Below are 24,496 nucleotides of genomic sequence, written 5' to 3'. Positions count from 1 at the left end.
TAGGTCACATATCGGTGGACACCTGAACCGCGCCGAAAGGGAAGGGATTTTTCTTCCCTTACGGCGCGGTACGGATGTCCAGCGAGAATTGTGAGACAGGGAGGAAAAACGCTAAAGTGCCCGTGTGCTGTGCGATGTCAGTGCACGTTAAAGATCCCCAGGTGGTCGAAATTATTCCGGAGCCCTCCACTACGGCACCTCCTTCTTCCTTTCTTCTTTCACTCCCTCCTTTATCCCTTCCCTTACGGCGCGGTTCAGGTGTCCAACGATATACGAGACAGATACTGCGCCATTTCCTTTCCCCCAAAACCAATTATTATTAGGCGTCATTTCCTTTCCTTAAAAACAATTTTAATTTCATTTTCCTTCCTTTACGGCCTGGTTCGGGTGTCCACCGAGATGTGTGAGACAGGATTCTTTTTCTTGAATTGTCCAACGGGCCACGCACTTTCGAGGGCCAAGCGCGAGCGCAGGAGACGCGGCCAAAGCAGACGAAGCTCTCGAAAGCGCGCGAATGGCGTTATTCCCTAGAGTTCTCATTTCAAACGAGAAGGCGACCCGCAGGTCGCCCTTAGAAGTGTGAACATCGGTGTTGTCGAACTGCGGTGTAGTCGCAGGCGACTGCTGGTCGCGCGACCTCTGCGACTCTCGAGTGTGAATGAGCCCTAAGCGTCCTCCATTTTTTTTTTGCGTTCATTGGCCATAAATGGGTCACAGATCTTTCGCTTGGTCGCATCTCGCCTATAAGAAAACGTATGAGTGATAAATTTGGTTTATTTTTATTTAGAGACGATTCTGTCGCTTCGAGGCTTGGAGATGTACAGTTATTATTATGTCTTCAAACCCAACCAGACAGGCAAATCTGTCAAAATGTTTAGTCTTCGAGGCTTAAGAAGAACGTAGGATTGTTGACAGAAATGGTTCACGCCCTAACAACCAGACGGCGCCACTAGGTCGCTCGCCTCGCCTCCGCTTTCAGGGTGAGGACACCCTTTGTAGCACCCCGCGCCGCCGTTCCCCCCCTCGCAGCGGCATGTTGGGTCACACGCGCCGGTCGCGTATACTGCGCGCTATGCATGTGGTGTCGTTTTTGTACGGTTGCGTGGCGACTCCAATGATGCGAATAAACTGGAATTTGACGCTACATGGTTGTTTCGCTCGTGGCAGCAATGGATTGTCTATGGAAACATCAAGCAACCTTGCCTGTCCCTGCGACCGAATTCGCAGGGTACGCGTTGCATGTGAAAGCACTGGCCGAAAATCGCGCTGCGGCGTCACCGACTAGGCCGACTGTTTTCGTTCTAGTCGCAGCATGTGAAACGGGCCTAATACCTGCTCTCCAAAAAGAGCCTTTGAAATGTACAACTAGACGGCTATGCAGACACTACCATCCACGTGTTCTTCATGTATTTCTCCAGAAATGACTACGCTGTGTTGCAAATGCAAATTATTAAGGCGGTCAAAATTCTATTGGCTAAATTGATTGATGGTGAGGTTCCCAACTGCGTCTGATATAAGCAGTTCAAGGCGGGCCGTGTGAACTGTGAAAGTACGCCTTATGAACGCCGGCGCTCCCTCATTTGTACTTCTCACGTCGACGCGAGCTCAGCGCAGCATGCGTGTTTGTATGGAAACCATTCGCCAGCTGTTACTGCAGGTGATCCTACAAGTGATCCGTCACTAGATTGCGGTCTGTTCGAAAATGGCGCCAAATTACGAAGCTGCAGGAGTAGTTAACGAATCTGTTACATTTATTGCTTTTTGATTTAAGAGAACTCATCAATTACAAATTCAGTTAGTATTTTTGTGTAATTTAATATAAAATCAGTTTTGCTGTAAAAAGTTATGTTATTTCGACGCCTGGTGTAAGACGTTTTCGGTCGGTCCAAGTAAGAACCAGAGCCTCAAGATGCGACAGGTTATGTGACCGTAGACGGGTCTCGGTAGCATCTGTGTCGGTTCGGTGCATCTGGTATATGTCCTACTAGCATGTATGAAACGTGGAGCCCACAACCGGGTGAAATCAGGTGGTGTTGTCGTGCAGTATGTGGGTCCTAATCCGGTGGGCATGTTTGGTGGCGTGGTGCGTGTTCCTGCCGCGCTAGATAGCCGGGCATGTCGGACGGCGGGTCGAGGCCCGTCTGGAGGCACTGCCAGCACTGCCCCAAGAAGCGCGCCTTCAGGACGGCCGACGAGTTTCGGACGCACTTGCGCGAGCGCCACTGCAGCAAGGAAGGCGGCTCGTTCGTGTGCCGCTACGGCGAACATGACGTGTGCGCGTCGCTGCCGCTCGAAGGCGTCAGCGACGAGGACTACGAGGCGCATGTCGCCAAGCACCACCTCCTGCGCGGCGAGTGGCCGGACGCGGTGGCCGAGGCGCGCTGGACGTTGCACCGCTCGGCTCAGAACCTGCCGGCGGTGCTGAACGATCCGCGCCGCAGCCGCCGCGAGGCCGACTTCTTCACGCGCACCTGGGGAGACCACTTCACCGAGGCGCCGCCGACGGGCGGGCCCGGGGCGCGGATCACCCGTGAACTCTTCGAACCGTTCCTGACGCGCTGCGCGCGATCGCGTCGGCCGGCGACGTCGACCGCGGCGGCGCTGCCCTCATCGGCGGAACCGCTCTGCCTGCCCGCGGTGTTCCTGGGGCCCGAGCTGCGGCTCGAGGAGCCGGCCACGTTCGCGCAGGCCATCCCGTGGGCGGCCGGGCCGTCGCGGCTGCTCCAGGAGCGGCTCACCCACTACCTGGACCTGGTGGAAGTCCAGCTGGCGCGCCAGGTGTCACTGCGCTCGGACGCCTTCTTCCAGGCAGTGCGCTCGCACGACGTCCTGGCCGAGCGGCTGTCGGGCTGCGTTGCTGTCGTAGCCGGACTGCGCAGTCAGCTGGGCCGCACGCGCGACCAACTGGCCGGCGGGGGCCTGCGGCTGCTGCTGCTCTGGCGGCGGCAGGCGCGCCAGCGCGCGCTGTGTGCCAAGTTGCAACTGCTGGCCACGCTGCACGAGGCGCAGCCCACCATTCAGCGACTGCTGGCCACCGGGGACTTCGCGCGCGCCCTCGACTTCATCGAGGCGAGCCGCGAGATCCTGGCGCTCGAGCTGGCGGGCGTGCAGAGCCTGCGCCACTTGGACACGCAGCTGCTCGACCTGGAGCGCCACATTGAGCGCAACATGGCCGCCGACTTGGCCCGGGGACTTAGCGCCGAGCTCAACCGGCCACCCGATGATTTGGCACCGATCGGGCAGCAGGTGCGCAGAAAACGACGGCCACGCAAAGGCTACCCCTTGCATCATCATCAAGATGCACCTCTGTTGTGCATATTGTACAAGAAACACTGGCTGTCACACCATAGAGACAGACACGAAAGAGCTGCTTCTATGGCGTAATTGCTTGGAGCAATCACCTGCACATAAGATGAGAGTGGCATACACCACAACTTGCCACATGTTGCGACTGCCACAATCATTCCTGGGAAGCAAGGCTGAAGTGAGGAATGGCAGCTAGAAGAACATGAAAAGCCAGACATACACTTATGCAGTCTGTCAAAAGTTGCAAATTATCTTCATGCTGCACGATATTCATTTTAATTTGCCACCACCAGTACTCGCTATTCATTGAGTAAGGTATAATTGCTTCGGTGTGAAACTGGCTGACATTAGACTTGTGAAGAGAAGCTGCCCTTACTGGTGCCAGTACTTATTAAACTACTTAATGTCTCTGTTTAATGTCTGTGCTACCTGTGTGTAGGAGACTGTGGCAGTCCAAGATGTGCGCACAGTTATCTGTTGTGGAAGTGTCAGATATGACAGGTTACTCATTACGAAATCGAGACTTGCTCATACATTGGCAACAGAAGCAGCAGTGCAGTGGCACAGCAGCCTGTTTCTTACTTCCGGTGGCAGCCACTGCACTGTGCGGCTCTGACTTGCACTTTTTTCTGTGCTGCACTGATTGCTGGTCCACTGGGCCTATGCTTGTTATACGCCTGTCACACGGGCACTCTAAAGGCACTTTGAACTAATGCTCCTTTACGCTCCCAAAGGAGCACTACTTCAAGGGAGTTCGTCCGTGCTACACGGTCGCGGAACGACCTTCGCAAGAAGTTTTTAGCGCCCTCATTGGCGAAAAGATTTATTAAAATTGCACTGCACATGTAAATACAGAAATGTCACATTTTTTTAGTAAATTAGTTTTATAACCGTATTATGTTAAAGCAACGCAATTTTAACTGCAATAATGATATGATTTTCCAAGTACAGAGCATAACATCACAGTGCTGGCCACACTGAGCCCAACTCGCTCAGTCTCGCTCAGGCCCAGCTTCGTCCTTCGGTTGTTCCCTTTGGTTCTTTTACCCCTGCGATCGTTGTTTTTGTGGTCACGTTTTTCTGGTGTGCCTTGTGTTCGGCGGTCTCCATCAAAATGAGGGACGATCCACGCGACGACGCGAGAAAACATGGACGACATGGCGGCATATTTACCATGGCTACCGTGACGCTCGTATATCTGGAACGAGAGTATGGCGTGGTGAGACTGCCACAAAACAAATGACTATCTTATATTTTAAAACACCACTAATCTTATGAAGTGAATTTATAAAATGAAAATTGAACGTTTCTTTTCCCAATTTATTTATGCTGTTAACTCGCTGGGAGAGAGAGTACTCCCTTGAAGCCTCAAAGGACGAACTCGAGCTGCCTTGTTTCGAAGCTCCTTTGAGCTAGGTGTCCTTTGGCGCGTCCGTGTGGCAGCGCGCGTTCGTCCTTAGAGTAATGGAGCATTTGTTCAAAGTACCTTTACAGTGTCCGTGTGACAGGGGTATTAAACTACTAGTAATATAAAACCACAGTATGGTGATGAAAGGGGTAGGCTGTGTTAGAAGATGGTTTCCCAGCCAGTTATTCATTGTGTCTGCTTATTGTGCACCTAATACGAATCCATAATTTAGTATTTGTGCAGCACATTTACTGCTGCATGCACAACATTAGAGGAAACCGTACTTCACAACTTTAGTGAGAACGTTAGTATGCCATGTTTGTCACTATGCTAGATATTTGTCTTGGCTTTACAATTTGATGTTTACTTTGAGACCCCTTGAAACTAAGGGAGGTCTTGGTCTTCTCAAGACTTGTAAAGCGTAGGCCACCAGCACATATCAGTATTTCAAACTCATAAGGGACTAGGGTAGCGTTTCATGCAAAAGGTAGCTAGGGACCTTTCCCTGCTTCTGATGCCACTGTAGCTGTGTGACTGTTTGGTCAAGGTAGGAGGCTGTCTCCGTTATGTAAAGTTTCATGGCAACGAAAAATAATGCAGCACTCTACAGTTGGTATAATTTAGGCATTGACATCATGCAGAGGCTATTTACTTTTTCGTTGACACCTGCATTTATACGTCATGTGTGTAAATCTATTTATACATCTGATTTATATACAGGCTCTGGTTTATTGAGTCATTTTCTTAGTTGTAAGAGCATTGCTGAAAACTTGTGCTACTGCCGACATAAAAAAATGAATAAGAAAGCAAATAGTTTCCTTTAACAAAACAAAATAGGACCATTTGTGGGAGCGTCTTCTTTTGGTGGGGACCTAAATCCTATGAATGACTGCTGGTTGAATGCTTGTCAAAAGGTGAAAGAGTGCTTAAGTATTTCATATTGCTGTGTGGATATAAAACAGCTGCAGTGAAAGGAGTGATTTATTCAAAGCGATGCCTGCAAGGAAAAGCTGTTTGAAAGCTATGCTGTGGCAACTTATGCTGTGTTACTTGTCGTTTGCAAAAGTTTAATAGACCAGTGACGATGTTGAGGCAGGACCCGAAGCAGTAGAAGCAACACAGCCCATAAATTTCTCTGTGAAGTACTTCTGTTTGACGGAAAATAGCTTGTACCGTGCTGGGGCACATGTCGTTACTACAAATGTTGAATCTATCTGGTGCTTGTGACTATGGTGTGTCTCATGGCTTAAAGTGTCACTTTGGTTTGTGACAACTTATTAAATGGTTTTTCACTCATAGTCCTGTAACAGAAAAGACTGTTTTTGATACTGACTTAGACATTATGTCGTTGTGCTTTGCATATGTTGCCATATTCTTGGTAGGACACACGGCATCTAGCCCTGGGGAGCTGTCCTCTGTTTGACGTCCTATATTCTGCCAACTGGAAGTTGCCATTTAGCATAGATTAGGAATTAAGGTGGAAACGTAGTGCAGCAGAAAGACAAGACAAGAAGAAGAAATGGCGAGGCGGTCCTAATCTTCATTCTGGATTGCCAGATCTTAGTGGGCACATTTACCACAGCCTTCGTATCTTCCTAGCTGACGCTGTGGCGTTCTTTCCTCTCTGCATGCTGTCTGTGATGTTCTGCAAACCAAACACAGCCACTGTTGTGGTCACAGCAGTACCATTTCCATTGTTTCAGGAGGAGGAGGCACTGGTGGCTCTTGTGGCAGGCATGCTACGCCTTGGGCGGCCGGCAGGCATGGACTTCGCATCATTACTGCGCGATGAGGCCTGCACTGCGCTGCAGGCAGCCATCAAAGCAGCGCTGGCTGAGGGCATGTCTCAGGGTGAGGCATGGACAGCGCTGCTCGAACGTGCCCTGGACGCCGCGGAGCGAGTGCTGCGACGCACCTGCGAGCTGGCGCAGCTGCAGCGTCGGGCCCTGGAGCTGGTTGCCCAGGCCGGGGAGGCAGCTGTACTGGAGGACGAGGCGCAGCTTGAACGGGCTCGACGCGGCACCCTGGCTGCGGTGGGCGAGGCAGCACAGGAGCGCTGCGCGCGCCTTGTGCCATCAGATGCACACCGGTCTCCACTCAACGTGGGCAGTTTCCCAGCAGTGTGCCGCCGTGCCGACCACTGTGTCGAGCGGTGGACCGAGCTGTGCGAGCATCGCAGCCAGGGAAGCTTGGTGCTGGCCCTGCGCACCCAGGTGAGTAGAAAGGCAGCTTGCTTGGGTTAGTTGGTAGTACCACTGCAAGCTGGGCTAGTCGGAGACAGTATTTACTGCAGTTGCGCAGTGGCTTTAGTGTTTAACTGCTGAGTTCGAGGTCATGGGATCGAATCCCAACTGCTGCAGCTGCATTTTCGATGGAGGCAAAATGAAAAAAAGAGATAGTCATTGGAGTCACTGGTTTTCTGCACTCTACAAAGTTATTCATCATGTGGTTGGTAGTCATTTGTAGGGCTGAAGCAAAGCGGCAATGTCAATCTCATTTGCTGCTTTGTCTGTTGTCCCAACCTGGGTACTTTGCTTACACATGCAGGCGGACAGGTTCGTGGGCCGCTTCCACGAAGAACACAAGGCCAAGCTTGGGTAAGGCTCCAGCTGTTGGCACGATCATGCTGTGATCACCCGCCCACTTGCAGCCTGCTGCTGGACGGCGAGCTTTGGGCACGTGTCGACATTCCTGCCGAGCTACAGAACATGGTGGACCAGTTCCTGGGTGCTGAGAGCCCATGCAGGAAGCAGCCAGTGCCGAGCAGTGCCCCCCAGTTACAGCTGGACGGGCAGAGCTACAGCATCACCGGCAGCACGCTGCTCCTGCTGCGGATGGTGCTCGAGTACTGCCAGTGCACGCGTGACCTGCCCTGGGTTGGCCTGAGCCTAGCCGCCAAGCTGCAAGAGCTGCTGAAGCTCTTCAACTCACGCACCTCCCAACTGGTGCTGGGTGCTGGGGCCCTGCAGCGGGTTGGTCTCAAGACCATCACTGCCAGCATACTGGGTAGGCGAGCACATATACCAGCCATTTTTCTAATCTCCGGATTTGTGTCCTTGGCGTAGATGTCCTCACGGCGAAGGAGTGTAAGAGGGTTTGGAGTAATGGTAACTTTGTCTGTACTTAAAAAAAGCGCGAAGAAACACGGACACCACGAAGAAACGACACACACGAGCGCTGACACGTCAGCGCTCGTGTGTTTCGTTTCTTCGTGGTGTTCGTGTTTCTTCGCGCTGTTTCTAAGTGCAATGCATTACCAGCTAGCCCGGAACCTTGCTGTTCTTAACATTGTCTATCTGTGTGATATTGCTTCCCTTTGCAGACATTTTCAATCACACATGTAACACATCAGGACATCCATTACTGCGTTCCCACCCCTTCACACTCCTTCACTGTGCAGATGTCTGTGCCAGCATTGTAGCTTTGGGGGTTGGTGCCATTTATTTATTTATTTACCCCACACGGAACAACATTACAGAGGGAGTGGATAATAAAGGAGGGTAATGGGAAAGCACAAAACAAGAGCCGAGAACAGGTTGGCAGCGAAAAGAAAGCAATCAGAATAAGTGGAAATTCGATATTACACAATGCTAATGGGAATCGAGGGTTTGACGGAAACCCGTCTGGTCGGGAACGTTCATGGCGGAAAAGTATCAAATGCCGAGCAAGGTCGACGCTCGATACTTTCCTGCCAGTGTAAGGGGACAAGCTGTACGAAATAACGAAGGATCAGAAAGTGCTGGAGCTGGAGGGGGAAATGATACAGAACAAATCAGAACACTTTATTCTCTCTAGTAATAGGCATATATCATATCATATACGCCTATTACTAGAGAGAATAAAGTGTTCTGATTTGTTCTGTATCATTTCCGATCCGTTAATTTGATTCTTAATACCGGGATTCCAGATGGATAACATATTCTAGTTGTGAGTGCACGACTATAATGTAAAAAAGTGTGACACTTGTGGAGGCTGAGCAAAAGTTGCCTCTAAGATATCAGAGTATGTAATGGGCTTTGTTAGTAACATGCTCTATGTGTACATTCCACTTAAGATTGGAGGTGATGCGAACTCCTCGACAGTTGATGCTGAAATAGGTTAAAGCAGAACACCGTTAAGAGTATATAAGGGTAAAACATTACTTACATAAGAAATTATAATAAATTTGCATTTGCCAGCATTCAACGTTGTATTCCAAGTTTTATACCACCAGGAGATGACATTAAGGTCAGTTTGAATAGTGTGCTGGTGACTATTGGTTGTTATTTTCCGAAAGAGATTGCATTTGAAGCAAATAGGTGATTGAAGGAATAAAAATTACAGGGTGGTTCGCTTATAAAGGTTAGAAAGGGTAGGGGCCCTAAGACAGCGCCTTGGAAAATGAAAGGACAGGAAAGAAGTTTAACAACTATTGCTGTAAAATTGCCCAACCATGGTGAGTCTTAATAAACAGCAGCAAGTCTTGTACTTACGTTAAATCTGGGGTGCTGGAACCAGGGAAATTTTTTGTGCTATTGTTCTATAGCATGCAAAGTTTTAACCTCCAGCACTGGATAAAACATTTTGACGCTGTGAATTCAAGAAGGCAAAAATTTATGCTGACAACTTTGTGGTCCTCTCTTGTGTGCTGGCATGTAATCAGTTTACCGTTTGTGTCAAGCTAACCATCTGCTGGCAAAGCAAAGTGATTGCGCACTTCACTTGTGCTTGTTAAATTCATTCAAGTGTGCAACTAGCTAAACATACTAAGGTTCACATGTCCCAGCTCTGTTGGACACCATAGTGGTGCTGTCTAAAGCCGCACAGGTTGGTGAGGGAATGATGCCTTGCTCGCAGCCTTGGCAGCCCGCTGCCTTCAGTTGCTGCTAGCGTTCCTGCCCCGTGTCAAGGCACACTTTGAGCAGCACTTGGCCACGCGCAAGGACACTGCCAGGCACTTCGATGTCATCGCCAAGGTAAGACCGAGCCCCTGCACGATAGACGTCAAGTCAGCCAACTGGTGGGCGGTTTCATTGCCCTATGAGCCTCCAGATCAAGCACTTGAAATAATGTGCTCAAGGGAGCTATTTGGTGTGTTGTATGTTTGATGTGCGCCGGCATTGTTTAACTTTTTATTGCTGTTTGTGGCAGCTTGATGCTACATAAGGGAATAGAGCTTTCGATAATGGAGTTGACTTTTTATGGAGTCCAGGGTGCACCTAAATATACAAAGTTTACCGTAGCAGAAAATTAAAGCACATGCAGTGATGCAGGCAGAGAGGTGTTCTGCTGTGTGCATTTTTCATGTTCAGTATCATGACTACAGAATTTCGTCAGCATAGTGCCTTTACTGAGGCAGCGATCCTATTGTCTTAGTGAGCACTGTTGTGAAGCGCCAAGCAGGCCTTGCCATTCTTTCAAATCAAGTGGAGCAGCCATTGGGACAGCTCAGACTTTGAAGCCCTAAATACCACGATACCATGGCACTCAGTTGGCCCTTTATCAGCACGCACCTTTGTTCAAATGTGAGCTAAACTAACTCCAGCATCCGGTTTGGGTTTGAATGCTGCCTGCCATCTCTCTGTCTCCTGGGTTCTGGCCACCTGTGCTATACACAAGTGCAGTATCATGGAAGAAGCTGCAAGGTCAAGACAGACATGTTTGCAGTGCTAAAATCTCCAGAGAGAGACAGGCTTGGTTGGACACCTGGTCAGTGAAAAACAGAAGAGGCATGGTTAGCACGACATGGTGGCATGACAGACTGTGCAGCATCGACCAGGGAGTTTTGTGCTCCTAGGAACTGAGGAAACTGCACGTGAGGACACAAGTGGCACTTAATGCTTGTGAAAACATGCTTACAGGCATATAGCAAATCATTTCAGACAAGTTTTGAGTCTTGTCGAGACCCCGCTAAGTAAGCTCAACAGCTCGGGATGTGGATGAGTGAGTGCTCGTGGTGGTGCAGAGGCAATGCTCCGAGGATGTACAGAGCATGCTCACGGAATCATGCTCTTGCAAGGCTGTGTCTTGTTCTTAAAGAGCGGAGACAACTGGCCAGGTACAACTCTGTGTGTTGCGCTTTCAATGCCAGAGAGGCGCCAAAGTTTCTGTGCTACGTGTGTACATAGGCAGTTCCACAAGTCTGCACCATACATGCCAATAGGCAACACTGAAGGTACAGGTAGCAGCAATGTGAAAGGGAACATGCAAGCCTAAGGAAAAGTGGGTTGGTCTGATGCTTGTGGCTGTTCTAAACGCTGGAGGCACTCCCTGTCATGCTTTTGTGCCGTCTGCTTTTGAAAGTGGTGTGGCAGCTGTGCGCAGCAAAGTGCTCTGTGCATTCCAATTGGAGGTAATGTTCTTAAAATTCTTAACATTCCAAGAATTGCAGATATGTCTTGTTGTGTTTGTGACGGGGCATGATTCCAATTTTTTGGAACAGCCACGGATGTGCATTGCCATGGGCTCACATGTTCCTTTTTATATTGCTTATATACCTGTGCATTGCTGGAGCCCTCTGATGATAGCTATATTACAGCTGTGTGCGGACCATTATGTGGCATCACATTGTTTCCATTGTGATTCTGTTACAGTGCCATGTAGACTTCTGAACTGCCTTGGCAAGGTACAAACAGCAACTTTTTGTCTGGTATGTTGCCAAACAATGGGGTACGATGTGATGGAAAGTGCCATATTTACTCACATAATTGATGCACTCTGCATCGTATTGGATGCACTTGTACTGAGGCAGTAATAAATAAATAAACAGTGAATTAATGCACTCATTATTTAATTGAAATATAAATCTTTGCTAACATGCTACCGCACATAATGGACAAACCTTAAAAATTTTCTTGAATTTTGGGTAAAAAAAGTGTGCCCATTATGTGAGCAAGTACTGTGATCACAAACACTGTCGGCCAATTTGCTGCACAGCTTGCAATATGTGCAAAGTTTAAGCCATCTTCTCAGCAGAACTGCATTTTGGCACTTGCATTTCTAGGTGTAGTGTTTATATGGACATTAGTACTTACGGAGAATTCAACTTGCACAGAACGATTTACAGCTGTTGGGAATGCCGAGAATGACATGCACTGTAAAGCGTAGTGCAATTATAGCTTTTTCTGGCGGGAGAAAAACGTACATGCGGACACTAGACAGTTTTTATGTGCAACGTCATATGTAGTTTAATTGTATTGCCAAGCACACTAATACATGTCAGATTCGGCGCCAACTGCTGTCTAATTCACTAGTACTGGCAAAGTACGCATTGCTGCCAACTTGTACAACTCGTACAGAAGTGGCCACTGTGAGAGCAGTTTCTTTGCGTTAGTTACTTGTGTGGCAGTTGAAAGTAGTCCCTGTTAATGTCTGTTGCGGGACGGGAAGTACTGCTTTGTCCCATTCTGTAATTGTGTCAGTCTTGGCACATGCACATTTAATCTTGTAGGAGTCATGGCTCAGACTCAACTCACTCCATATCCATGTATTTTCTCTCTAGTCTTTCCGAGGCAAGGAATAGCCTTTCATGAAAACAGTTTGACCCACTTTACATTTGTCAAAATATGTGATGCATTTATTGCAGGAGTATGCCGAGCATGTGACGGAGATCTTCGCCAAGCTGGCCAGTATTGTGAGCAACGTGCTGGATGGGCAGCTTGCCGAGGTGAGCCGGTCGAGGGAAGCCACCGCTGGGAGTGCCACCCTTTGTGTTGTGTGCAGTGGGAAGTAAAGGCACCTGTGCCGTCACCAGCCTTCCGAGGGGTGGCTCGGCACCTGACCAAGTTCCATGCGGCCGTCGCCGAGCTGCTGAGCCCAGGAGACGTGACCTCCCTGCTACAAGCTGTGCACACTGCGTTCCGGGCTGTGATTGTGCGCCACCTGGCGCGGTTGTCCATTAGCCGAGACGGAGGGCCCCAACATGGGTTCGTAGGCTTTTTGCTTCCAACACACAAACACCCCAACCCCTTCCACAAACAGTTGACTTGTTGCTCTCGGTGTGCAGGCTGGTGACTCAGGAACTGATTTTCTACGCCGAACACCTGCGCAGCCTGGGCTGCCCAGTGACAGACAGCAACTTGTGGCAGCAGCAGCAGCAGGAAGAGTTTATTGGTCTGACTGAGGCTGGTGGGCCAGGGGCAGCGTGAGCCAGTAGGCCAGAGAGGGCTGCAGGACACACACGGCCAAGAGCAGGTAGAGGCCCCGGCGTGAGCCCTCGGACGAGCTGCCAGCCAGCAGTGACAGCCGCAGGGTGCGCAGCTGCAGGCAGTCACGGCTCAGCATCTCATACGCTGGGGTGTCACTCAGTGCAAGGCCTACTCACCAAAAAGAAGTCGAGCGTGAGGCAGCCGTAGGCCAACACCAGCAGATAGCCCAGTTTGTGCAGCACCATGCTGGCCAGCAGGGCCATGATCATGCTTGGAAAAAAAAAAGGAAGAAAGCTGGTTTGCGACATCGAACAGAGACGACCCGGTGAAATGAACATTCTCTACCTGACAAACTTGTAGCTGCTGAATGCGACCAGGTCTAGGACGCGCAGGCTGGAGCGGATCGAGAGGATGTACGTGGCCAGCCAAATGCCCAGCACTTCCAGGGTCAACCACATGAGCGCCGAGCTTGCCTGCAGGCCCAGTCGCTCAGGGCTGAACCTGTGGGGGGAGCGGGGAAAGCACAACCATAGCTCGCCTCCAGAGACCGAACACCTACTCATTGCGGAGGCCCAGCAGGTAGCCCGACAGAAGCACGTACGTCACCAGCGCCATGCCTGCAAGTGAGCATTAAAAAACCTGAGCACTGCAACACACTCTTTAGTACTGTGTTTCTTGCTATATTTTGCTGCTTAAAGAACCATAGACACCCAATTTTAGTAGCATGTTTTCTTCTTTCAACTGATGCGTCCGACATTAGAATACCACATGATATTCGCCTATGACCGTTAAGTAATCAAATAATTGAACTTCTTGCTACTGTTTTCGTTTCATCAGCCAAACAATGGATTTGACGCGTTGGGAGTGTGCTTAGGTAAGGCACGAAAAAAAAAAAAACTGACATGACAGCTGACCCGTTGTTTGTTGTCATTCCTGCTCTTGAATCAGACCAGAATAAGCGTTGTAGCGAATTAAAACTACGTGTCACCAATTAAACTGCACTTTTTTTTTTTCGTGCGTGCGCCCGTGACGTAACACTCCTAACGCGTCATTGCCATCGTTCCGTTGATGAAACCGAAAGCGAAACAGCATAAAGAACTCCGGATATGAATTATTTAGCGGTCGTAGGCGAATCTGAAAATGCGTTAATGCGTAGGCATAACGCGCTTGGAAGAAGGCGGGCAACTAAAATTGGGTGCCCGTGGTTAAAGTGAGGTTTCTTACTCGGGATGTAGAGGTCCGGAGCGTTAACATCGTACCGCGGAGGCACTGGCTCGTCCTGGTCGTACTTGACGGCCCAGTCCTGCAGGGAAGACGGTTGGCGTCCATGCTATAAACGTTCCCTTGCGGCGCAGTCACTCACCGTGTGGCCGAATGGGAAGAGCAGCAGAAGCAGCTTGCGGGCAACGTACGACGTGTCCACGGCGAAGTAGTACTTGATCTTGGACACCGAGACGTACTTCTCGATCTGCGCGACCAGTGGGCCCCCTCATTGAAAGCGAACCCAGACGGGTGCCGCGGCGTACCGTACCTTCTGATGCACCATCTCCTTGCCCTGTCCCGCCAGCGCTGTGCCGTACTGCATGGCCATGGCTGCCATCGGGTCCGGGACCATCGGGTACATGCCTGGCTGCGGCATGCCGACGTACGGGGCACCGTACGGGGCGCCCGGAAAGCCCGTGTCCTCGAACAGCTGCGGCCCGGCAGGTCGCCCTGCGAACTCGCTTGCTTGCAGTTTACCGCATCTACGAATGCTGCACTGACGTCTAAACAGTACCGTCGAGGGATGTCGACAACGCATTCGCAGAGATCGCTCACTTACCGTAAGGCTGCTGCTTCCTGGGGTCCATTGCCTGGTGTACAGCACAGGCTTTCTGACAGTCTGTTTATAAATAAAATGCCGCGAAAGAAGTCTATTCGCTTGAAAATCAGACAAGCGGCCTACCGCCCGAATACGTGTTCATTGCTTTCTCGGCCATCAGAGTTTTGGATCGAATTGGATTGGATTTGCGTCGGTAATCAAGTCAGCCAAATTGCGAATCCGCGCCAACTGCGCAAAACAAATGTAAAAATCCATAAAACATAAATAAAAATGTAAGTTTATAAAAAAATAGCTAAGAAAGCACCCACGGTTCTATTTGATGCGCTTAAGTTGATTCAGCTATCATCAAAGTCAGTGTGCATCAGTCACCATCCAAGCCATGTCAAGTATGTTTTTAAGCCTCGCCGGGTTTGCATTCGCGCATCTCGTACGACTTGGGTTACCTGTGTGCCGGAACTTTTGCTTGTGACGAATTCGTGCTATCCTACGGTCACACGCTTTATCCATCGCATTCTTGGAGTTCTAGCTCCCACTTTTGCTACCACCATGTCGTAAGTGCTTCTTGACTTTCTTTGGCACAGGCCCGCAAATATGCCGGTGCACTTCTCACATGTCATTGTCTCTCCACCAGTCTCTTGCAGAAACCTAAAAGTGAAATGACTCCCGAGGAGTTAGCGAAAAGAGAAGAGGAAGAATTCAACACGGGACCGCTTTCAGTTCTCACCCAGTCTGTGAAGAACAACACTCAGGTGCTGATCAACTGCAGAAACAACAAGAAGCTCCTCGGCAGAGTGAAGGCATTCGACAGGTGGGAATCATTTTCGGCGTATCGAGACGCTTTAGCTATACCTCTTTTGGATCGTGTTCTGCCTGCAACGCCGCAGTGTGTTGCTTAGTGCGGGAAGTTTGTGTTGTACTTTTAGTGTTGCAATGGGTTCTAGGGATTGAAAGCTAGGTTTTCGCGGATTCATGCTCGGAGCGCGTCTCGCCTGCTTAGATTTATACACTACCCATAACTCTTCGTTTCCGCGTGTGTATCTGCAGTATTCTAAGGCGATAGCCGTTAATGGCTCATACTCGCGGTGACCGTCTGCCCTTTACATCGCCACCCCTAGGTCACGTGACCTACTCGCGGTGACTGTCCGTCCGTTACATCGCCACCTAGGCACGTGACCTAGGTCACGTGGCGCCAGCTGCTCTTCTCTGTAGTGAAATGAATTAAAGCGCGGCAAAATTCAAATCAGTGCAATGAGTCGCAAACAGCTTTCGCCTTCCCGCATTTAAGAGGTATCCAAGTGCCTCCAACGAATTTTTTTTCTTTGTCACATGCTAGCCAAATCGCCTTTCTTGTTTTGTTCCTTCCTTCAATGCAGCTTTCACAGGACGTAAACAAATGATCAATGTCGGTTGCTTGCAAAAACGAACCTGAAAGTTCCTGTCCATGCTATATAACTGCATGGTCATGCTTCTACCCAGGATACCTAGCTTGTTGTGTGCCTGCCTGATGCTTTCGTAAACATAACACAGGCAAAAGACAACCACGTCACGAATGTTAATTCATTGCAAGAGGCAGGACCACAGTATTTTATCTGCTATGGCAGTTGTCGCGGCGCTGGTCTTGTCAAGAAATGACATGAATCGTGAAGTACTTTGCAGCACTTCTTGAATGACTGAAGGTTAAAAAAAATGGTGGAGCTCTTCAAAGACATAGGAAGCACACTGTAGTTGGCAGTCCTGTTTATTTCTTCGCTCTGAGCGCAGACAGGTTAAATGTTTGCTGCCTGGCTAAATTGACTGCATTCGAACGGGGTGTTTGCCTCTATAAGGTCTGCCATTGTTTGTTTGCAGCGAATAAAAATCATACCAGCAGAATGCGTTAAGGGGCTGGAGTGCCTCATCATCATCTTCAGTGGAAATATGTCCACTGCAGGGCAAAGGCATAGCAAGCAGTGTCAAAGTAACTTTTGAAACCAAATTGAATGTCAGAAAGGTAGCCATAGTACCCAATTAAATACTGCCACCCTGCTCAGTAGTCTCAGTCAGCCACAGAATATCCTGCAGATAAACGCTGTCTTGTGTGTCTATCCATTTTGGATAGCCAGTGTAAATTTGAAAATTACTGCAGCACATTTGATTGATGCCTGTTGTGTGCCAGAAGCTAACTTTCCAGAATGCCTGTGCTTTGTTTGAATGGCACCCTGAAACAAATTTACACATTTCAGCATAATGCAGTGGGGAAAAAAAAAAAGACATCCACGTTTTGTATGACCTCTTGGGCATTGAGGTGTTTGACAGTGTATGGACTCCAGACTGTTGGCAGAGTCGCATAGTTTTACTCAGTGGCAGGCATCCACACAACCATTTCAGTCCTTCATGCTCAGCTGCTAAATAATTTTAGGTGCAGTTTTACGGCGGTAGAAATTGAGATGCCCATTTGAACTGGAAGTCCATCAGGAAGATTTTGTTCACATATTTTGTTGTCAAAGGTGCATCTGTAAAAGTCATTGGAAGACGTTACAAGATAAAAATCTGGAGCTTAATAATTTTGTTGATGCTATTTTTGCTGGAAGTCTTGGTGTGTCTGTCAGAGGGCAGTATGCAAGTATGTTTATATTTTTTTTCTTGTGTTATCCCGTGAAAGCGCATAGAGCTGCAAGTTTGTAGCAGTTGAACGCAACCTTGCCTGAGAAGCTTCCATTTGATGTTTTTCTTGGGATAGTGAAGTCAGCCTGAAGTCATTAATTACACTTTACAGGTTCAGTTCATTTACAAGAATATTGTATGCGTTTCAAGTATGCAGGATGCTCAATAAAGTTGAAGTATGCATTGGATGTTAACGGATGCCACTTTACGTTTAGTGAAGGCGGACTCTTTGGCTGCTTCCCATCACGTGGTACACGTTTTTAGTATTTTGGCCCACTAAAATTTAGGCGGAGTTTGTTGATTCCCTAAAGTGCCGTGACTACCTACAAATTAGTGTACATTTTCAATTGCACTTATTTGAATCATTTGACACAATCACAATCATTTGAGGCCTCTTCACCAAATTTGTTTTGAAATATTGCCGTAATTATAAATCTCACTACATGAAATCAAGTACTTCACATCTCAAGTCCCCCCCTTTCTTTTTAGTGGCCTACCAACAGACAAACCTTAACAAATGTCATTTCACTTTGATACTGCATTGCCAAAGATAGCATCTTGCCATGCTGCGTCACATTGGCACCATTGCATGGCATGTGATGTGGAGGTTCTCTATTAAGATAAATTGATCCACGATGATTTGATTGGATTTGATTTTTTTTATTTTTATTTTATTTATGAATACTGTCAACCCTCATTTGAGGGTCATTACAGTGGGGGGTTAATGTCCCAAAGCGACTGAGGCTATGAGGGATGCCGTAGTGAAGGGCTTCTGAAATTTCGACCACTTGGGGTTCTTTAACGTGCACTGACATCGCACAGTACACGGGCTTCTAGAATTTCGCCTCCATCGACCTGTGCATTTCGGGTCAGCAGCCAAGCGCCATAACCACCGAGGCACTGCGGCGGCTTTGATCCACGATGAATTGGACCACCAGGACTGCGATATCTCAATCCACATCTTATGCTAAGATAACTCTGTGCTTCTTGGCTTCGCTGACTGTTGGCTTGAGTCATGTCTAGCAAACAGAATTATCTCAAATAACTGCTCATAGTTTCAGGCACACCAGTTTCGCAGACAAAGTTTGGGAGGCATGTGTTCTTGAATCATAAAATTTTGTTACCATTCTGCTTGCCAAACTTACGTGATGTAAAAGTAGTGCTGAAAGCAAGCTTATGGGAAGTAAATAAATAAACCTGAGGGGACAGTTATGCTCCGCCTTAAGCATATGACATGATAGTGTTAATGGGTCCCTTGAGTGGCCCGGGGTTCTCTTTGTGCATCACTTTGCAGACACGGTCGTTCTTTACTTTGCATTCATAGATCGCAAGGAGTTCTCATACCACTCCCGGCGTACGGGTGCATCATTTGAGCATTGGCCACTGCCTCGGCAGGTGGCCGTTTGTACACGGCCACTGGTGGGGCTTACTAGACCGAGATTGCTCTTCTGGAGCAACCTATCAATACCAGTCATTAATTTAACTGCCACGGTGGGTGGGTTGTGATGACATCACAAGGTCACGTGACCTATAATTCGTTTCATACACAGCAGTCAACACTGCCAAAGCTAGCGCGCATATTCACGCAGGCTAAGCCTGTGCCCAAAAAGTAGTTTACCATACAACCAAAGTGTACGCAGGCATATATTTTGTTGCAACAATCTCAAGTACCATGACTGGCAACCTCCCACACTTTGTGTTACCTCTAGCCAAATTTTCGCCCTGCTACTCGTCGAGACTTTCTCATTGCGAAGCAAGAATAACATGCGGCGGCACGATACGCATGGTATAGGGCGAGTCGCTCAGACTCCATCTTTGCCTAAAACGCAGTTCACACTCAGTGAAAGTTATAGCTAGAGTGCCCTAGCACTGAGTGCCACACAGCTTTTATCACGATTCCTAGTGCTGGCACTTCCGTTTTATACCGTTCTGTTTTCGTCCAGACACTCGCAGAGGCTTTCAGAAGAATGAATATGTCGTGGAGCAATACTGTTCTGTGGGCGCAATACTTTTGCAGCCTCCGCAGTGCTGACTCCTATGTATGGAACAGAGAGTAGATGACAGCTGGGCCACCTATTTATTTGCTCAACTCTGCTATTGCCGGATTCTGTGCAGACTGGGGCCTTAATGCTCTTGCGTCGTTACATTTTTTAAAATGTTGCTCACTCTTCTTAATTTATATGACTGCAGTGTTTGGTGCAATGTGCGTAACATGGAGTAGTTATAAGTGGTTTGTGCAGATGCGGTGGCTACTTTTGATCAAAGCTCCCATTGAGATTTTTCTGTTGAATGCTGTCTTTAAAAATATTTAAATTCAAAGCTGAGCATGCAGCCATTGGCTGATTATGGTTAGCAGGGTCTAACTAACAATGCTGCGCTGTCCTCAAATCCTTTTGCAGGCACTGCAACATGGTGCTTGAGAATGTCAAGGAAATGTGGACCGAGATTCCCCGAACAGGGAAGTCCAAGAAGAACAACCCAGTCAACAAGGACCGCTACATCTCCAAAATGTTTCTCAGAGGGGACTCTGTGATCCTGGTCCTCAAGAATCCACTGGCAGCCACAAAGTCGTGAATAAAGAAAGCAGGGCGGGGGCACTTTTTATTGAGCTCAATCCTTTTCGGCAATGGCCACCAGGTGGCTGTCAACTTCCTGCTCGGTGAGCACCCGAAACTGCGGGTGGTCCTTGGACACCACGCCAACCTCCAGTTCGGATGGTTTGAGGTCAGCCGACAACACACTGGAAAGGGCGCTCAGGGCCAGCTGCAAGCATCGAGGGTCCGGGTCAGTGGACGGTGTGGGGACAGTGTGGGGTGGGCACTCACCTGAATGGTTTCGTTGGAGTTGTAGTCCTGGCGCTTCTTGAACTTCTTCTCGAGGTAGCTGTTTGCCTCAGTCTGCTTGACACCCACACTGGTGGCCCGGTAGCCACAGTAGTAGCCTGCCGGGTCCGCCTTGTACAGCAGTGGTCCCCGCTCAGGGTCATAGGCTATCAGCATCATGCCTGCGCCATGAAAGTGCATAGGTGACACGAACTCAACCACAGTGAAACTACGGAAGCACTCACTGCAGCCTAGGGGTCGCATCTCGGCATTCTGCGTGTACACCTGCGAGATGTCAGCCACACGACGGCACAGCATCTCTACGGGAATGGGGTAGCCGTACTTGTGCTTCCAGTTGGCTGCCTCTAAGCGGGCCCTCTGCACCTGGGACTGGCCATCAGCTGCAAAAGCACAGGTGCCGCTCTAGCAGCTGCCGGCATTGACGCATTAGCTCCAGGACTCACCGACCACTCCTGTCATGACGCAGCCAATGCCTTCAGTCAGTTGATAGAGGTGAGTCACACTGCTTGGGTCCAGCAGCTTGTCCTAATGGAAGTGTTGTTCAGTGAGGGCAACTTATGACTGCAGTGCTGAAGTAACTTACCGGCACTTTCTTCTGTGTGACCACCACTGCTGTGTCAACGCCCTTGACCCCGATGGATGTCAAAGCTCCTTGGTTGATGGCCTTGAATGCATATTCTGCACACAGATGATGGGAGAATTGGACCCATTTGACAATCTCCTCAGACAATTTGAATTAATATAGTTAAATGGTTCAGTGTTCTCAAAAACTGGCCTTGCCACAGTTTCACGAGCAAACATCAAGTGCTATATTTCTGTTCTCTTAATGGAAAGGTAAGCAGATTCAGTCTGTGCATCAACCTTCCCAGTGCCAGGCTGCCAATTCTAACTCTAATGGTATAACTAGAACACGGCTACAAGTTTGGCATATAGAGGCAGGTGCAATGCACAGGCTAATCTTGTGGTTACTACTGATGTACTCATTGTAGAGAGTACATACAAATGGCATCCCCTTCTAAACGATTAAAAACAAGCTTTGACCACCATTTTTGAAAGCATTTTAAATTGGTGGATTTAGAGGCTGCAGAGCAATTTCCATGCCCACTACACAAACTGGACTCTTTGCTTGTGCGGCGGCTAGGGTGAGCGCCTGTGTTTATAGTTATGTGCATATCCCTTCTGATGAGTCTTGAAGGAAGCGCATGCCTAAAGCTACTACACGTAGTCTTCGAAGTTTGAACGAAACACCTCTCATATTCAAAAAATTTTTACAGCGGCTATCCTAGACGATACTGCAATGGTGAGAAACTTTGTAAGCCCCCTTTCAGACGAGGGGAAAACAGCGACTCGATGCCTTGGAGCCCATTTTACTTACTAGCCGAACAAGCGCGAAGATCGGCGGTTTGAGAAGCGTCTACGCACCTACTTGGTACAGCCTTCCTTCGGGAGAGAAGATTGTGATGTGACGATCAAATCCGGCGCTAGTTCCCCGTGCCATGATGACTCTGCATTTGAAGATGAACCAGGCAACAAGTCATTGTATTCCACGGTGCACGTAAGCAGATGACCAAGAAACGAAACCAATAGGCGGAAATACAGGCTAATTATATCGACAGCGACTTACCGCCACCCCGTCCGCGCCGGAGCAGTATTGGAGACAACCCTCGGAATTCCAAGACAACAGGCTCACGAAAAACGCCAAAAACGTTCTGCCTACTACCGTTCTTGGCTACGGCTGGGCTTGACTTCACTGCTACGGCACGCCGGCTGCTTCACTATTACTCCACGCCAAAAAAGAACATTGATGTCAGTTATAGCTCATTATCAATTATTCAACCGCTAAAAGTTGCAAGGGTGTGCACGCTATGCGCAAGTGGATGGTGGACAACGTTCGCCCCAAACAAAAACAGGCAGGACTTTATACAGCGCAGGGAGTACTTTAGCGGTCAATCTGCGCACTACTACGAACGTGCTGTGCGATGCCTGAATGCAAAAAAATGCGGGTATGAGTTGCGCGGGAAGTTGGCGAACTAAGCTTTTAACACGCTGTAATATAAGGTCATTTTTGTTAACTAACCATGTAAATGATACAAATTCAACAATGTGTATGTATTTGTATTCAACCTTCGCAAGAAAGTGTTAGTACATTTTGCTTGTAGAGCACTCCAATGTGCAATGACTTATTAGAGTTTGCAAGCCACTAGCTCTCTTCCGTGCCTCCTTCATGCCACTTATATAAGCGGCAGCGCAGGGAGGCGGGGATGGAAGCGTGTGTCTCTGACACATCTGAACATCGATCGCTCTCACTCAGCCGATCTGCTCTGATGATGTCGACCGTACACAGTCGTCGGCGTTCCCGCTGCCCCTCGCGGTCCGCACGGTTGAGCGCTGCCTGTTCCAAATTGCCGCTTTTCGGTGGCCCTGGGTGTACAATCGGCACTTTCTCCTGTAGGTTTCTAAAGTGGGGAGGGTAGCTACGTACAAACCTGCGCTTCCATGTGCTGGCACTGCTCGAGGCAGTCTGCCATCTTTTTACTAACTGCAAGTGCTTGAAAACTACGCTGTTTTATTTCCACTCCGGCCCAAGTTTTCAGCGTCCAATTTTAACTTCGCCGCCATAATTCACCGCTTGTGGCCGCAAACACGCGTCGTAACACCGACGACGCTGGTTTTTTTTAAAGGAAAGGAGGCGCGGCGCTGTAAGAACACTGATACAAAAACGACCTCGGCACCTTGAACGCAGACAAGGCTCGTGCTTCGAGTCCGCCCGACGGGCCCCCAAAAATTAGCCAGTGATGGTGATACCGTGGTTCGAAAATTATATTATAGTCGCAATCCGGACAGCCTTTAATACGAAGGGTAACCTGCGTTGGTGCTATGAAACGAAGATTTCTTAATTAAGTGTTGAGTTTCGGCTACGTTCGCCCGAAAAAAATTGCATAAACGCGTCCTGTATGCAGTCCACTGCGTTCGGGTATACCCATTCTTGTGACCGCGGTAGCTGGAGCTTGCTTTGGAACGAAGTGACGTCCCCGCGTCTAGACCTGCGAACTGCACGGACGCCCGTTGAAACGCTGCCGAGGCCAGAGGAACTTAATTTTGTGCTAAATATAAGCCAATAATACGAAGAAAACTGCCATGTTTCATTGACAGCTCTCGAACGACGTTTGGAAGGGGAATATGTGTTAATTGCGAAACGAGTACAATTACTTTCGACAAGCAGCGCACGCAATTTCATATATGCCGCATCCAATAAATGAAATTCAAGAAGTACCAATTATTTGGTTTACCTCGCAATATATGCTTACGACTGCGAGAGAAAACATGTCCTTCCAGCAGAAGAAAGCGAATTCATTGCCGGCCGCGGCTTAACAACTTGTTTGCTTATTTCAAGGATATATATATATATATATATATATATATATATATATATATATATATATATATATATATATATATATATATATATATATATATATATATATATATATATATATATATATATATATATATATATATATATATATATATATATGTGTGAGGCGTATTAAGCGCTTTGAAGATTGGAAGAAAACAAAAATAACATATATATGCACGCTTCTCTAGAAGGAAACGACGAAAAGATACATTTTCTTCGTATAAGAAGCAAAATGTGTATTTTGTAACGTATATGCGTTGCGCTTGAATTTAGGCTTGCGCCACAGCGCCATTTTGGCGTATGTCGCAGCTTCAGTGGTGCATATTTTCCGTTGCAAGCACGTACGTACGTTTAGCCCGACAAATAACTATTTTCGTCGTTATATATGTATATGCTGTCGGCAAACGAAGGCTGAATCATTTACGTCGTTCACATGCACAGACGTCCACACCAGTGTAGCGCTCGAACGGTCAGATCGGTTAATTGCGCATTTACAGGATTAATCGCCGCTGCCTGACGGGCCCGATCGATCGACATACCTTTCAGAGGCATGAGAAGTTAAACACGATCCACAGGTATTAGCGCGTACATACTACTTCAGGAACAAGTGTACGTGTGCTTAATTCCAAGAATATTCGTGCCTCATGCAACCGCGCGTACGTGAAATCTAGTTGTTCCAGACAACGCATTAATGCATAACACTTAAACATATCTCGTGGTAGCTTCGCTTATCATCTAAACAATTTCAGCGATTGTTAGGATGGGGAAATATTTATTAATTGAAGCCATTTGGCCAGACTACAAGCGCTCTTAAGTACTAAAGAATGCACGTTTCTAAACTGGTATCCCGCCCGAAACAGCTAGGATGAGTTGAAAAGATACGAACGGACGGATGAAGAAACAGACTAGGACAAGAGCGCCAACATTTGC

General features: G+C 48.3%; 4 protein-coding genes across 4 annotated transcripts; 2 read left to right on the top strand and 2 right to left on the bottom strand.

The window, feature by feature from the left end:
* The first annotated feature begins 1,898 nt into the window (after positions 1-1,898).
* Positions 1,899-12,953, top strand: scat (VPS54 subunit of GARP complex scat). Its single transcript, XM_077665662.1, has 8 exons — positions 1,899-3,246; positions 6,418-6,927; positions 7,262-7,311; positions 7,365-7,720; positions 9,551-9,669; positions 12,279-12,359; positions 12,416-12,618; positions 12,699-12,953. The coding sequence occupies exons 1-8, from the start codon at positions 2,116-2,118 to the stop codon at positions 12,838-12,840; spliced, it is 2,592 nt and encodes an 863-aa protein (XP_077521788.1). The 5' UTR covers positions 1,899-2,115; the 3' UTR covers positions 12,841-12,953.
* Positions 12,242-14,824, bottom strand: Yif1 (Yip1d-interacting factor 1). Its single transcript, XM_077665663.1, has 8 exons — positions 14,663-14,824; positions 14,372-14,553; positions 14,204-14,308; positions 14,065-14,143; positions 13,400-13,457; positions 13,186-13,341; positions 13,017-13,110; positions 12,242-12,952 (listed from the first exon to the last, which is right to left on the bottom strand). The coding sequence occupies exons 1-8, from the start codon at positions 14,688-14,690 to the stop codon at positions 12,800-12,802; spliced, it is 855 nt and encodes a 284-aa protein (XP_077521789.1). The 5' UTR covers positions 14,691-14,824; the 3' UTR covers positions 12,242-12,799.
* A 251-nt stretch (positions 14,825-15,075) lies between these two features.
* On the top strand, positions 15,076-19,909 carry SmD2 (small ribonucleoprotein particle protein SmD2). The gene is made up of 3 exons (XM_077665661.1): positions 15,076-15,213; positions 15,294-15,470; positions 19,705-19,909. Exons 1-3 carry the CDS (start codon positions 15,209-15,211, stop codon positions 19,877-19,879), a joined length of 357 nt encoding a protein of 118 aa, XP_077521787.1. The 5' UTR covers positions 15,076-15,208; the 3' UTR covers positions 19,880-19,909.
* LOC144132916 (proteasome subunit alpha type-6-like) lies at positions 19,881-21,912 on the bottom strand. The gene is made up of 7 exons (XM_077665660.1): positions 21,773-21,912; positions 21,571-21,653; positions 20,732-20,826; positions 20,592-20,673; positions 20,373-20,528; positions 20,131-20,309; positions 19,881-20,068 (listed from the first exon to the last, which is right to left on the bottom strand). The coding sequence occupies exons 2-7, from the start codon at positions 21,644-21,646 to the stop codon at positions 19,916-19,918; spliced, it is 741 nt and encodes a 246-aa protein (XP_077521786.1). The 5' UTR covers positions 21,647-21,653; positions 21,773-21,912; the 3' UTR covers positions 19,881-19,915.
* Positions 21,913-24,496: the final 2,584 nt, after the last annotated feature.

Source organism: Amblyomma americanum, chromosome 5 (assembly GCF_052857255.1).
Source record: "Amblyomma americanum isolate KBUSLIRL-KWMA chromosome 5, ASM5285725v1, whole genome shotgun sequence".
In the NCBI taxonomy this organism is placed as follows: Eukaryota; Metazoa; Arthropoda; class Arachnida; order Ixodida; family Ixodidae; genus Amblyomma; species Amblyomma americanum.
Note: the sequence above shows the minus strand (reverse complement) of the source record. Positions and strands in the feature narration are given on the sequence as shown.

Bases quoted from the DNA above. Each gene is read 5' to 3' on its own strand.
- SmD2 (XM_077665661.1), top strand. The intron at 15,471-19,704 runs GTGGGAATCATT...ATCCTTTTGCAG, and splicing joins AGAGTGAAGGCATTCGACAG to GCACTGCAACATGGTGCTTG.
- Yif1 (XM_077665663.1), bottom strand. From the start codon at position 14,690: ATGGACCCCAGGAAGCAGCAGCCTTACG. The intron at 14,309-14,371 runs GTACGGTACGCC...CTGGTCGCGCAG, and splicing joins AGGAGATGGTGCATCAGAAG to ATCGAGAAGTACGTCTCGGT. The intron at 13,458-14,064 runs GTAAGAAACCTC...GCTCACTTGCAG, and splicing joins TCCGGACCTCTACATCCCGA to GCATGGCGCTGGTGACGTAC.
- scat (XM_077665662.1), top strand. From the start codon at position 2,116: ATGTCGGACGGCGGGTCGAGGCCCGTCTGGAGGCACTGCCAGCACTGC. The intron at 9,670-12,278 runs GTAAGACCGAGC...CATTTATTGCAG, and splicing joins ACTTCGATGTCATCGCCAAG to GAGTATGCCGAGCATGTGAC. The intron at 12,619-12,698 runs GTTCGTAGGCTT...CTCGGTGTGCAG, and splicing joins GACGGAGGGCCCCAACATGG to GCTGGTGACTCAGGAACTGA.
- LOC144132916 (XM_077665660.1), bottom strand. From the start codon at position 21,646: ATGGCACGGGGAACTAGCGCCGGATTTGATCGTCACATCACAATCTTC. The intron at 20,674-20,731 runs GTAAGTTACTTC...CACTTCCATTAG, and splicing joins TCACACAGAAGAAAGTGCCG to GACAAGCTGCTGGACCCAAG. The intron at 20,310-20,372 runs GTGAGTGCTTCC...TTCATGGCGCAG, and splicing joins GATGCGACCCCTAGGCTGCA to GCATGATGCTGATAGCCTAT.